General features: G+C 37.6%; 1 protein-coding gene across 1 annotated transcript in view; it reads right to left on the minus strand.

Moving 5' to 3' along the window:
* Positions 1 to 861: 861 nt before the first annotated feature.
* CYRIB (CYFIP related Rac1 interactor B) overlaps positions 862 to 15663 on the minus strand; it is a 78776-nt gene continuing 63974 nt past the window's right edge. The window contains 9 exon segments of the mRNA XM_074144915.1: positions 862 to 1752; positions 4503 to 4573; positions 5372 to 5498; positions 6639 to 6718; positions 8752 to 8868; positions 8969 to 9046; positions 9683 to 9819; positions 10901 to 11006; positions 12703 to 12824. Coding sequence (XP_074001016.1) covers positions 1689 to 1752; positions 4503 to 4573; positions 5372 to 5498; positions 6639 to 6718; positions 8752 to 8868; positions 8969 to 9046; positions 9683 to 9819; positions 10901 to 11006; positions 12703 to 12824 — 902 coding nt within the window. The 3' untranslated portion in view covers positions 862 to 1688.

Raw genomic sequence — 15663 nt, forward strand, 5'->3', positions numbered from 1 at the left:
CGGCAGCACAAGTACCAGCCATACACGCTTCTACCTCCTTCCAACTCTTCCTCAAGTGCTGTGATTTAAAATGTTGCAGATTCCTTATTTCTGAAAACAAACAAAAGAAAAGATAAAAAGGTGAATCCTTCCTTATGGTGTAGGCTATCCACAAGAAATCCAGCTTGGTCACACCAGTACGTTATATTTTAAGCCAGTGTCATACAGTTATGAAATATTATTTGTCCAGCAAACAAAGCTGAGGGTGTTAAAATCTGCAGATTTTCAATCTCCTTTCCATAATCACAACAGCACCACATACACGAAGCACATTAATGTTTACCCATTGATGCAAAACACGTAACCCCAGAGATCTCCCAGTAATTCTTGATTCTTGTTTTCTCCTTCCCCTTGTTTTTTGCCCTTTCTCTCCAGAAAGCTTTATTTTCTTCACCAATCTAGCAAAGCTTAACACTTACTGCAATAAAATGCTAGCCAAACAAACATTATTTAGTATGCTAAGATTATTCAGATTTTACGCAGTTCAAAACAGCTAAATCCACAAGAGCATAAATCAGTATATAGAGAGGGAAGTTAATCTCCCTGCCCACCATTGGTACGGAAAGAGACAAACAGGCAGCCTAGTCTGGAGCATCGTTTCCGATGAATGTGCTGAGATTTCAACATGGGTAACCAAGATGCAGGTTCTTCAGCAACGTCCACTGGGATCTATATGGATTGGACAAAGTTCCTCCCCTCAAATCTTGTATGAGTAACATTTCTGGGGACAGGGAAGCAGCATAGAGCAGGAACCCTGAAACACGCTAGGTTTAAATCACTGGATTAGACTAGTGCTTACTGGTAATGAAACAGCAGAGTTTTCACTATATAAAATTTATAAATTTATTTTTTTGTAAAAATCCAAAGAGCACGAAGACATCTCACTCAAAATACTGGTAAATCAAACCACACTTAGAAAAATGAAAGCTGATTTTATTATCTTATCCACAGCCAATCATTTGACATGAACATGCATACGTAATTTTGCTACGCACACACCACAGTTTAATGTTAGTTATTAAAGGTTAAACATACAACATACATCCTTACAAAAAAGAGTCAAAATGCAAACGTAACTTTTAAACAAAACAGTTTTTACTCATTTAAAAAAACCTTTGTGTTGGGTACCATTTTGTACAAACACAGTTAATTTAAACAAATCTGCTTTTCGTTTCCTCATGGTTGCACATGAAAATAAGCTGCAATAGAAAATGAAGTCATCAAGGGATTTTTAAATAGCAGAAGTAGGCAGTCTTGCCATGCAGAAGAAGCAATATTAAATATTAGTTTTTCAAAAAAAGAAAAAAACCACAAGTTTAAAAATATTTAGTTCAAGTCACAAATCTTTCCCCAGTACAGAGAAATCCAAATGCAACGCATAATTAGCTGCCACTTAGGATGGCTATTCTGAAAAGTAGAAATACTTTCCAGAATTGATAATTTTCATTGATTTGGCACAGAAAAGAAGTCTGAGCTTACTTAAGAACAAGAAAGTGATTAAAAAAACAGGGTAAACAGGAAGAGAGAAAATAAAAAGCAAGAATGAACGAGATAGTAGTTGCAATCACTAAAAAAAAAAAAAAAATCTGTGCATCTCAGTCATTGCAGAATACTGTCTGTCTACAGCAGGTTTGAATTCCAGGTAATTGTTATTGCAACATGGATTTAATTTGCTTGGAGGTAGTCTCATCATTCAAATGCTTTGTTGTGTACCTAAACATGGAAAATAAAAATCAAATTGAGAAGAGCATAGAAGCTATTTTGCTTTGGCTAAACAATTTCCTTGTTTATGGCTCAACCTGACTGTACTGAGGTAAAACCCTCAGCCACCGATCATCACCCACGCCACAGCCACCAACTACATAAGTCAGACATTCTGATCAGAAAATGCTATTATCAATCAGAGCTATAACCCGAGTCTTGCACCAAGGGGTGTTAAAAATAAGCCTCAGCTGGATGTTGGCTTTCATGCTCACAGGCCATTTGACAGTAAACTCTTGTTACCACTTGTGATACGTAATTATCAGTAAGACTAACTCTGAGATCTCTGTCCATAAGAAACATCTTCAAATAAACCACAGCTTCAGAAACATTTCTTCAGAACTTCCAGTGACCAAAATTTTCTAAGATCCCTCAATGAGAATGGATTTAATCACTTTTCAGCCTAATCTCCTGTTTAGTTAAGTAACTGTGTTGCTACAACTACAGAGTACATGCACGTGTGTGTTTATTTCCCACCTTGTCCCTTCAAAATTCTCTAGAACATTAGCACATTTTTAAATTACTACAAAAAACTTAGTCATCTCTTATTTTAGAAGAAAGTACTGTAAATCCTCAATGCTGGCTTCTTTGTATGATTAATTTCCCTGATTTTCCTTCCCTGACTGTAATCTAAAAGCAAGGAAAAACTTATCCTGCAATTTAAATTTAACATGTTAAACTAACACTTTCTTTGTTACCCACAACTGCAGTGATATTTTAGTTGTTCACTTGAAATCTATACAATGACTTTTTGTTTTGGAAATTAGTATCAATATAGACATCAGCACATTTTGGTAATTTATATGTTCCACAAACAAGAGGCTTAAGGTTTTCTAAAATCCTGAAAAGTTATTGCACTTGGTATTCTTCCCATGTGAAAAAGCTGAAAATGATTACAATATTTTATGAAATTCAAATTATGAACAGCTGATCTCCCTCCAAAATCCATACCACCTTCCATTTGCTTTTAAGGCACATTAACTCTCTCTAGAGAAAACATTATAACTTCTAACAGCCCTTCAGAATCAAAGACTTAAGATTTGGACTTAATTTCTCATGACATCAATTTCTCATGACATCATCTTGAATCTGCTTTCACGGCGGACACACACAGCAGCTCACCTCTGCATCTCTTCCTAAAAATTCCAAATGTGATTTTAAAAAGATTTAGCTATCCTACCTAAATGAGTAATTGAATGTATGAAAGCAGAACTGTTAAAAGTACGTGGGCATGAAGAGGTTTGGTGTGGTGGAAGGCTACAGCATGACAGCACAGACTGAGTTTACATTACTAACCACAGAATAACGCACAACAGAGGGAGAACCTGAACTATACTTCCCATGCACTTTACTAAGTGTCAACCACAATGGGGAAAAATGGGGCACCAGTAAAGATTGGTGTTCATTTGCAGCTGCAATCACAATAAATTAATCAGAAAATAAATGCTAGTACAGCATTTTCCCTCTGGAAGCTTGTATTTTTACTGATCAACGTCTCAAGACTGATCACGTACAGGAGGTTCAGAGATGAATAACAGTGATTTAGGCATAGAAATACTCCCATGAAGTCTCACATTAAGCCCAGATTTATTTTTTTTTCTTTAGCTAATAATCTGAAAAAACTTTGCAAGTGAAACCACTTATAATATCACAATTTTCACTTTTTACCACATCTTAACACAAAAAAAAGAGGGCAAATGAAATTAAAACAGTTTCACTACAGATAAGAAAGTACAACTGCACTCTTTCAGGCAAGACAAACTAAAGTTTCCACATCTCAAAGTGCGTGCATGAATGACGATACCCAGCTACAGTTTACTGTTACCAAAGTAATATGATACTTTCCAGTAAGGGCAAGAATGAAGCCTTCATCAGCCCATCGCATTTTGGCACTTCTTGCCACTCCTCTGATGCTGGACACCCACATGCAGAACATATTACTGATTACAGATACAGCTTATGACCCAAATTAGCAGGTTTTAGGTTTCTATACGGAATTATTAATTTTTCTTTACCTCTCCGATTAATGTGGCAACATCTTATCTATTGTACAGCAAAAACATTGAGACTCTTAAGTACCTCCCTATAAATACTTTGTGGAAGAGGAACAATTTCTAGTTACATACCAAGAAAACCCTATCTGCCTTACATGTCTGAAATTATCTGTGAAACAAAAATCACAAGAAACTACTCTTATATTCTACTACTAATAAATAAAATCATCAAGTCATGGTCAAACCACACACAGATGAGGATACGGCCAGTGCAAACTAATCCAGCCATGTCTTTGGTAAGTCAGCACAAGCCAGCGCACGTGCTGCAGCTGCTCGTTTGCTAGTTCCATCAGTAGATGTGATCACAGTTAACTTCTAGTTAGCTTTTAGTACATATTACACTTTTGTCATGAGTTTTAACTTCAGGTAAGATGTCTACTCTGTCACGCTTACCTCTACAGACCCATTCTTAACCTGCATGCAGAAAGTTATCTTGGAATGAACAACTGCAAGTTTCCAACCCAGCTTTTAAAACACAGGAGCTTCTTCACACGTCCTTGTCTCAAGAGACATTGGAAAAGAAGCTTGCAATAACCATATTCACCTCTCACCTGTACTGCTAACCGAATACCCTGCCGCTGAAGGAAATGACCTAGACAATTTGGGAGAAGTCACATAAAAGTATTTCAAATAAAAGAGTAAGAGTACCTGAGAGCATTTAGAAGGCCTTCTACACTGTTAGGAGGCTGGTCTTTAAGAACTTTGATGCATCCTTTCATCTAGGAGTTAAAAAAAAAATATACAGAGTTTTTTCATGCTAATACCTTCTAAGTTTACATAAGTATTTCATACTCAGTTTATCAGAAAAAGAAAATATTTAAGAATTGAAGCAGTGCAAAGACATTTTCTTGATATTAGAAAGGAATTAAGCTTTCAGTATTGTGTTTTCCTATGACAGAATGGCTTAGCTACTTAATAATCTGCCTATCTTTAGACATGGCAACTTCGATATCAAGCTCCATCAGCCTTAAAAAAAAATGAATTGTAAACAAAAAAATCTTTGTTTATCATAAAACATTAAGAATGGCTACATTCAGCCAGTGAAATAATGACAAATTCTGCAGCTAATACAATGGGATAATAGTCCATTTGAAACCACCATACAGTAACACCATGTATTCCATAGACTTACTATCAAACACTGGCAGAAAGTTGAAGACTGGTAGATGATGAACCTAGAACCTCAGTCTTTACCAGACAGGGAGGAACAAGCTAGATGCTGTTGTTATTTCCCATCATTCCAATTTGGATCTTTCAACACAACCACTGTTCACAAGTATTTCAAGACACACTCTGAACTCTAGCAAAACAGACTTTTGATGACCTAACAGTGACCATTTCTGTGCCTGAAGGTCCTGTTTGCATTTCTCACTACTTGCATATATGCTTTGCTAACAGTTACCGCTATCCATTTAGCACCGATGTGAAGTGTACACCTGCTACTAGAATCCAGAGGACAGAAAAGGAGCCTACACACAATTTAAATACTCAAGACTGTTTAGTAACAATAAACTTACATCGATTTTTGAAGTTTTGGCAAAAGCGCCCACCGGATGCACGTGGTCATAGAGTATGATGACACCCACCATTACCCTCAGACAGAACGATACTGTTTCCTCATTTGTAAACCTGCTTCTATATTCACTGTAATTACAAAAAAACCAGATTATTATCTATCAAACACAAGATATCTAGTAACGCCTGAAATAAGGTTAATGAGAAAAATCCTACCAGAAATCCTCAGAGAAAAAAAACACACCCCCCAAAACCACTAATCCCATAAACTTCTGAGACTTTTCCTTTTTCCTTTCAATAACATGCCTATAAGTTAAACCACTGCTTAGAAAGAGTTACCTAGAGATTAACAAAGATTCTCAAACCTAAAATAGTGCCCTTCTGCTACAGCATTTCAGGTATTTTAATTTTTTGTAGAAGAAAAATAAATTAAAACAATACATACTAACTGCTCTCAACGCTTCCTTCCCTTTTCCCTGCCACCCTCTAATGCACACACAACCCAAACTTCTGACTCGGATAAAAAATAAAAAGGTTAAAAAAAAAAAGGCCAGCTTAAGGAAAAATGCTATGTTCTTGAATGGAACAGACCATTCCTAAGCACGGTAAGAATATAAGTGTTTGGAGCTCTTGATGCGCTCAATAACAAATGTATTGCGGTACTTGGAGAGAAACTTAGTTAACTAAGGCATATCTCGTGCCTGAGTAATTTTACCAATGGGAAACTATTTAGATCCCAGAAGAAACAGATGAAACCCCCAAAGTTTAGTTTGAAATTTTGTTCATACTCCCAGTGCCTCTCACATTTACAGCAGACAACCGACTGCCTTCATGCCCAAAAGTCATCTCACAATTCCCCAGACAGGGGTGCTGTAGTTTTGTTACAGCCATCGGCCAAGCCAACTCACAAGGAGGTACCATCCAATGCATGGCCCATAACCCCTCTTTTAGGAGGCCCCAGGCAATCATGCTCAAGTAGTGTATTTTCCTGAATTATGCATGAGAAAACCATTTATAAAGAGTGCCAAGAGGTTGTCTCGCTTTCATAGCCATTCTGTTTTTAAATATTCATATGTTCAGAAAAGCAGACCGCATGATTTGCCTGGCTAGCAAAATGAGACAAGCTGGTTTCGTGTCAAGGTAAACAGTCACGTTGGTAAAAAGAAAACACCACAGCTCCTAATTACCCCAATTACACTTCCTTCACCTTATGCATCACAAGTCATGTCTTAGAGAGACGATCCACACACAGTCACTGTTTATACTCACGGGGTTTCCAGCATGACCCTGCACACACTGGCCATGGTGCTTAGGCAATCCGTAGTATTCTCTATCGGTAAATTCTTATTCTGCAGAAGAAGATAAACGGTTTCCAACTCAATTATTGTGAAATATTATACTACAAAACCTAAATCAAATCAGCAATCTGCTGGCATGGCAATGTGGAGGAATTAAAAACATCAACACAACTATGGTCAGTGGGGTAGCCTCACGCTGGGTTTTAAAATTGTCACAATAAAGATTAGGGACTTACAGAGCAAAGTTTACCATATGGGTTTTGCTTGCTTTTTTGTAGTTAAAGAAACACACACCATTGATACTATTGATTTTTGGAAGCTTTAAAGGAATCATCTGACCTGTTCTTTCAAGACAGAAATTTCTATAGCCAAATCCATGCATCCGCTGCAATAGTAAGACTTAAAATTGTTGCAGACAAACATCTCAAAGAAATGTCAAGTAAGAGGCCATTTTTCTCAAGGCATTTCAAGTGTAAAGCACAAGTTAGGAAAAAATACTAGAATCATAGAATCATCCAGGTTGGAAGAGACCCTTGGGATCATCGAGTCCAACCATCTACCCTACACTACAAAGTTCTCCCCTATATCATATCCCCCAACACCACATCTAAACGGCTCTTAAACACATCCAGGGATGGTGACTCAACCCCCTCCCTGGGCAGCCTGTTCCAATGCCCGACCACTCTTTCTGTGAAAAATTCTTTCCTAATGTTCAGTCTAAACCTACCCTGTTGGAGCTTGAAGCCATTGCCTCTCGTTCTGTCATTAATTATCTGTGCGAAGAGACCAGCACCAACCTCTCTACAGTGTCCTTTCAAGTAGTTGTAGAGAGTGATGAGGTCTCCCCTCAGCCTCCTCTTCCTCATACTAAACAGTCCCAGCTCCTTCAACCGCTCTTCATATGATTTGTTTTCCAGGCCCTTCACCGGCTTCATTGCCCTCCTCTGCACTCGCTCCAGCACCTCGATATCTCTCTTGTATTGAGGTGCCCAAAACTGGACACAATACTCGAGGTGTGGCCTCACCAGTGCCGAGTACAGGGGCACAATCACCTCCCTACTTCTGCTGGTCACGCTATTTCTAATACAAGCCAGGATGCCGTTGGCTTTCTTGGCCACCTGGGCACACTGCCAGCTCATATTCAGCTGCTTGTCAATTAGAACCCCCAGGTCTCTTTCTTCCAGGCAGCTTTCCAACCACACTTCCCCAAGCCTGTAGCAATGCACGGGGTTGTTGTGGCCCAAGTGCAGAACCTGGCACTTGCCCTTGTTGAAACTCATGCCATTGATTTTGGCCCAATGATCCAATCTATCTAGGTCTCTCTGTAGAGCTTCCCTATCCTCCTGGGAATCAACACTCCTGCTTAGCTTGGTGTCATCTGCGAACTTGCTGATGATACACCCTATGTCCTTGAAGAACAAAGTACTAGAAGACAAAGTTCTTTGTATTAATCACATAATGTACAATTTTTTTTAGTAATTATTTTTGTATAGTGCACATTCTTTGCATGTAAGAAAAATCATCATACTTATAAGAAGTCAAACAATACTTTTAGTGACTAGATTTTATCACTAATATTTATTTAACTAGTTAAGGATAAATAGGGATATGTATAGATGTTGGAATACAGATCCCTCCTCTCTTCTGCAATAACCTACGTATACTTGACTTCACACAGCAGAACAGAAGTGTCTTGGGAAGGAGAAAAGGAAGTGCCAAATTTCAATTCCCTTCCGTATATCAAACAGAGAGAATCAGGCCATTTCCCTTTCAATTCACCAGCACCAAAATGCAGGCAACATGCTTACCTCTCCCACCTCCCTCCCTGAGGAAAGTTATGATTACCAATGTTCTAATGATATCCATTAACTGTTTGCGACACATCCACAAGGTGGCTACCTGAACTTACCCTAGCCTCCACAGCATCTAAGATACTTTACAGTTCTTGAAGCTCAGAACAAAAAAACCCGTTTGATTTCTACATTCCAGATTAAGCCTAGTAGAAGAGTTTTCTGCTCTAAAATGATGTCTGCCCCTGCAGTGCTTTGAACTATGCTATCCAAGCCATAAATTTATATTCTTACCTCTGACACAAACTTTGTTGTAGCATCACTTAAGGTTTTCAACATTGGCGTTGCTTCAGCATAAAATAAAGACATTCTGTTTGCCAACTCATTATTTACTTCATTTTCTCCCTCTGCCTATAAAATAGAAGGAAAAAAAGCATGTAATTGTTCTGTAGACAACAAAAGATCAGTGGTAGTGTAAGATTACATTTCATTTCATCTAAGGGTTACCTACTGGGACATTGTTAATCCTCATACGGCTCAGAGTTCTTCTATAGTAGCTGAAGTCATTCTGTATAGCAGGATTTGTCATCTGCAGAGATATGGAAGCAAAACAGTTGTGATAAACTCCTCAGGAAAAGTGTAAGAACAAGTTTTCATACAACAGAATACTGAGAACCTTCCGAAGTAAAAAGGCCTATTGCACTTTGAGAAGTGATATGTAGAACATAAAGCTTTCTGGTTAAATTCTGAGATTTTTTCAGAACAAGATCTAATGAGAACAAGAAAAGGAGTAGTCTCCTAAATAGGCGTTTGAGATTAGTAGGTTGAAAGAAAATAGCTTTGCTAGTTTGACTCCAAGGATCAGACCAGTAAATTAATATAATTTCAGCTTAGATCTTTGCACATTAGCAAGAAAATAGCTGCACTATGGATGTGCACACACTAAAAGCAGCAGCACCATTAGCCCAACAGATATGCCAAATTCAGCTGAAGAAACATGATTAACATGAACTGAAACATAACAAGTGCCTAAAGCAAATATGATGTTTCATCTGCTTTCTAGTTTAATCTAACTCTAGGTCATGCTCTAGGAACAAACCGAGCATAGTAGATATTTGACTACCTACTACACGCTCTATTCTAGAAGAGAACACAACCCAGACTGCTTCAGCAGACTTGTTTTCTTTTTGCTAGCCTTCGTGCTTACAAAATTACAAGTTCTTACCTTGAGCTCATCAAAGCGGAGTGTGAAGTGAAGAATTTCTGCAAACTGCTTAGCAAGAGCCTGCTCTCGCTCCAGGTGCTGCGTTGGTGAATATGGAGTGCTTGTCAGGGCTCCCAACAGACCTCGCAATCCTGCCTCTTCAATGAGAGGAGAGTATTTTGCAATGTACAACTGCACCTGCTTCTTGTATCTCTATTGACTGATATTCTGCATGCTAGACCTAAATTATCCATCTGCCAAAGTACACGGTAATTAATAATAAAGGGGCTTGATGAATTGCTTCTATGTGCCACTGTTATCACATAAACTTACAAACTGCTGTTAAGACCAGGACTAATCAGCACTGACAGCCATGAAAAAAACTTCTTGAAAAGTTTTATTCAAGCTTTGTCTGCAACATTTGTGTAAAACACATTTCAATCACATGTATTAGCAGACTGTAGTGTTTAAGATAACACAGAATTCAAGAGGTACATATCTATCAGCAGAAGGTTTGTTTGTTTTTACGATAATCTTATAATCCAACTTCCTGCTCATTTTCTTGAGAAAAATACCTCACATCTTTAACAAAGCAGAACCTGCCTGCAAAAAGCTTCTGTTTTTTGAACGACAAATACCTTTTCTTCATGAGCTATGCTAGCAACTGTCTGAAAGTGAGGTAACAACAGGTAGTCTGTGAAGAAACAAATCAAGTCTAATAGGTTTTATCAGCTTAGACACAAACTCAACTTGAATGATCCTGTAAGAGGCATGAAGTGCCATCTTAAATATTGCACCTGCATAAACCCAGATCAGGCATTTCCACAGACCAAGTTATTTCTGGTGTTTGGTGGGAATAACATCATCACTTTTAATTACTCTTCATATCAGAAACATTAACAGAATTCAGTCCTGACGAATTAGTCTACTAAATTTTCAGAACAATCTGCTGCTTAGTGCTTTCCAGAGTTAATAGAGGGGCAGAGAAAGAGGATGATGAGTAGGCTCCCATTCTCTCTCTCTCCCCTCTCAGGTACCCACTGAAGCAGGTTTACTTTCACATGCAAGAAGGTAGTATATGGACATAAACTAGATCCAATCCAGTGTACGGAAAGAATCTATGCAATATGAGCTTTTATCTACCAACTCAGGGTTGACCTAGATGTGATCATATCTGAACATGCCAAATTTACTAATTAATGAAGACAAAAACTCCCAAGCTAATACCATTCCACTTACCTAGTCTTTGAGAAAATTCATAGAATTTCTTTAGCTTGCCTACTAGTGGAACGACTGCACCCCACGCCTTCTCTTGCAGCTTCTCATCATTGGGATGCTGTATTGCCTTAAATTAGATAAAGAGAGGAAAAAGGTATGCTTAGATTAAGAAAAACTGATACACTGCTGAAAAAAAAAAATCTACACATGGCAGTTGTTTGAGGAACTAGTAATTAAAACTTCTACCTACTGAGAAGTTTCCGGTCGAGAAACAAGCCTGTACTAACCCATGTCTGTTCCAAAAAACTCTAGATACTTGTGTTGAAAGTAAGTATCCTGAATAGGAAAACAACTTGGAGAAAGTATAAAGAAACTGTTAAGAATAAAGCTAATCAAATAAGAAAATGTACATAACCAAACCTAGTTAATTAAAATCAAGAACTTCATTGGGGTATGTCCAAGAAAAAAAATTTAGTCAAAGACTTATCCTAATGTTGATATCTATCACATTTTCTGAATTTGCAAATAAAAAAAAATTGCTGTGAAATTCAGGCTAAATATTACAGCAGGAATATTTAAGAATAATCAACAACATAAAGCACCACCAAGACATAGTATATATCAGAGCTTTGAGGTATATATGGAAAGACCTTGTCTTTACAGTAATCTTCCCAGATAGATAATGCCTTAAATTCAGTCTCTCCATGTTTTTAAGACAGAAATTAGACTACTCAGCAACTGAAAATTACTAGGAAAAAAGAAATAGAAATGCTCATAACTGTCCTGCTGCATCTTCACAGTCAGCCCCTGGATTCCAAAATCTGTTTCAGCCAGCCCTGGGCTGTGAGTTGTAGCACACTCCTCTCTGGTCCCTAGGAAGCGTCCTTGCTGTGATGTTTGTCTCCTCCTCAGGAGCATCCCTCTCCTTTATCCATGGGAGATGCAGGCTTCGTCACGGAGACACATTCCTGCCAGATCCTACAGCCTTTACCTGAACATGCTCCTTCCTTGAAGCAATAAGCTCTCTCCCCTCCTAAGAGGTTTTATGTGACACAGTCACCTTCCTAAAACCTACCTTAGGAATTCAACAGAGACTGAAAAAACAAAAAGCTCATGGCACTCTAAAGCTGAATGGCTCTCAGTATCTCAAATTCATCTAGAGCGAGCAAGCAGAGACTCCTCTCCGTAGTAGGACTTCTTAGGAGTATGCTACAGTAACTCCTCACTTTAGGACCAAAGTAACCCCACTGCTGCATATGAGGAAGAGGGGAAGGGAGCCGACAGAGTATTTATTCCATCCTTTCTTAAAGGTAAACGAAAAATGGAGTGACATGCTGTAAAGAAACTTTGCTTCTATTCCAAACATCTACTTCAATAAATAAAAACCAATTAAAAGGGACTCCAAATAAGATGTCTTTTGTGTTAGGATTACCACACATCAGACTTCTCCAATTAGCGTTCAAAAAAGATGTTGACACTACTCAATATTGCATTGGAGTCACGCCACGCTTTTTCTAAATTCACCACTAACTCAAGAAGAGCTTATGTGGGAATATAAAGAAAAATCAATAGCAGCAATTCCATAAAGAGTTTGAAAAGCATCATTTGCTATTATATGTGTGCATTAGTATTATCGAAACAAGATACATTGTTTCACTGTTAAAAAGGAACATTCCAGAGCAGAAATTCAAGACAGCAATTTTAATAGATAACATGCTCTGCCCAAACAGCTCCTGCAAGCAAAGTTAAAATCCAGCGGCATTTGGTTAGGATCAGACAATGAACAACCACAGGTTGTGCGCAATCACAACGCTCTAGCTCACCTCTCGTATTTCATGGCCAGCTCCTCTATATGACTGCAAGTCTTCCAGTATTCCTTCTGCATCCTTTAACACTACATTCACCTGATTATAAATTTCCTTTTCAGATTCTGTAGGTTGGGCATCTAAACAGTAGAACATATTAAATATATATATATTTTTAACAACAATATGGAATTCAACAGGCACACCATCACCTATGGGAAAAATTCTTCATGCAGCAACTCATCAAGAATTTTCATTCTCTGAAGAGCTACTACAGCATATAAGGAACTCCAAGAAACTAATTGCATTCATTTTAGTAGTCTTTTAGATTCATTTAGCATCCCAAAAATTCACCTGGAATCCATCCTTCCTGACTTACTTCAAATTGAGTTAGGAGAAGAAAACCTGACAAGCCGTCTGTATGACTATCGTATCAGTCTCACCTTAGAGCACAGTTACGAGCTCAATGGAAGAGACGTAGGTAAGCACTCAGAAGACACTCTCACTACAGGTATTACAGGAGACGTTTGTGTCTGTTGTTATCAAGAAACATTGCATCAGATTATTTTCCACCTTCCCTGCCTCTCCTTTTACTGGTTGGGAAAGGAGTTGTATCTTTTACTTCTAAATATATTTAATCCTCAAAACATATTCTTTATTGTACTAATTGCAAAATCAGAGTTAAGAACAAAAAGAACTAGTGTAAACTTGTTCTCTGTTTTTTTCTCTCTCCCCTCTTTAAGGATATATACTGTCTATATATAGGTTTTTTATAATTAGCTAAAGACTTTCCAAAAGTATATTTGATATTCATTTCAGAAGTGCTACACATACATGTTTAAAGAAATGACAATGAGAAGTATGTTTGTCAATGAGAAGTATGTTTTGAGAAGAATCAAAAAAAGGATTTAACTTCTAAAAATAATCACCTAGTACAAATATCTCAGACCTGGTTTACCTGATATGAGATCGATTTTTCTTTTAAAATTCTGATGGAAGCTATAAGGTTAGTTCCTTTTAGAGTGATATAAAAAAAAAAAATTAGTTAGTTACTGAAGCTGCTTCAGAAGCTCTTACAGAAAAAAAAAAACATTCCACTTCTCTGTTTACATCAGCAAAATATGTTATGAAATAAATATCCGTATATTTTAATCCAAGAATTCCAATGCCAAAAGTCAAGGTATTAATAATAGATCTTTCTTACAGGGACAAACAAAAACTATGTATGTACAATACATCCACGTGGTTTTGTGCAGCTTAGACAGTCTGGAAAATTTTTTTTTTTTTAAAAGTGCTTATTATATGATCCATACGTATAACTCCCACTAACAGTGATGGAAGTTAGGTACATACTTACATTAAAAAGAAAAACATAATCACAACATCCTAGTGTTACACACTAGAAAAAAAAAATTAGAAAATGAAGTCTGTATTAGGAGAAAATAAGTTTCACATGCATTGCCTGTCTGGATTTTGCTGTAATTTTTGTGTAATACTTCATTTTTTTATGGTTCAATGCCGAGAGAGTAGGCATTATTAGCAAATATGCCTAAATATAGACCTTGCAACAGTTTAACTGTGATATTTTGAGAACCATGAAGAATTAGCACGGGTGAAAAAAAGCTGGTCACTCATTTTAAAAAAAAAGTTTAAGAGCACCATGTTGATTAGGCATCGAGTAAAAGTGGCCAGTACTTTTCAGATCATCACAAAGGTCACATTTATAATTTTGAAAGCTGCTGAAGACTGCTATAAGAAATGAAGACAAAAAAAATGAGGGAAAAGAGCAGACAGGTAAGCACCAGTTGACTGGCAGCAGTTCATGCACAAACATGAAATGCTGTAGTGAAATACAGGCTAAAACGTGAAGCTCCGTAGCATTCCAGATCGTGTTGTTAAATAATGCAATCAAGACTTGCCACTTGGATTGTCTCACACTGAGCACATCTCTTGCCTATTTAATTTTTCATGCTGTTTTTTTCTTTACCCTCTCTAGTAAGGAGAGTTGATTTTTTTAACATGGCGGAGGGACAGCAGAAGTTCCCCACGAGAAATACTCATTTCCAAACCCACCGACAAGCAGAAAAGATGTAGTACTATGACATTCCAAGTTTAGAAATGAAAATCATCTTCTAGATACAAATTAAGTGGTCTTCTCTGAACAGCTGGCCATGCAAGTCAACATCTTCTATATCTCTGTTAGCGTGTGTCACTTATGATGTTATCAGCCAACTACTGTGTTTCATTTCCCTCAAATGTTCCAGGAAACCTAAAATAATGGTTTATACTTAATTTGGGGTGTTTTTGTTGGTTTTTGTTTTGTTTTCATTTTGCTTGTTTGTTTTGATTATAACAAACTTACACACATTTTAAAATCCAGTAGGCACTGGATTATTTCTCTTGGCATGTATTTCATTTCGGTGCACCTACTCCTCTCTAGTAGATGCAAGTTGTAAACCTGATTTGTCCCAACTAAGTTTCTCTCCCATCTGCAATTCTTTTGCATCTAGAAAAGAGCTCACATTTAAAAAGTAAAACTAAATTCTTTTATATTCACTCCACAATACATTTAGGATATATTAGGATAAATTTAAAAGGCACAGTATAGAAAATCTTCAAGGCCTAGTGCTGGCTGGCTCAGGGTAACTGGTTTATTTGCTTCTCAGCTGGTTAAGGAGCTGTATTCTGCAAGTCCATCACAGATGGAGAAGGAGGGAAAAGTTCCTTCTCCTAAAGCACTGTTGGAATCTTGACTAGATGGAGGTGGCATTCCCACATACCAGTAGGTACCTGAGGACTCAAGATACGGGACTCTCACTTGAGAATCTTTAATTGTGGAATTGGTTTTCCTCAATGTGGAGTGCACAGAGCAGGAAAGGGAGCTGTATTTCTGGAGTTAGTCTTGTCAACTAAGAAAGAGCAGCCAGCACTGCCAGGGATCCAGAGAGCAAGATGAAGGAGGCACACAATTTCAGGGAT

Source organism: Numenius arquata, chromosome 3, assembly GCF_964106895.1.
Source record: "Numenius arquata chromosome 3, bNumArq3.hap1.1, whole genome shotgun sequence".
Lineage (NCBI taxonomy): Eukaryota > Metazoa > Chordata > Aves > Charadriiformes > Scolopacidae > Numenius > Numenius arquata.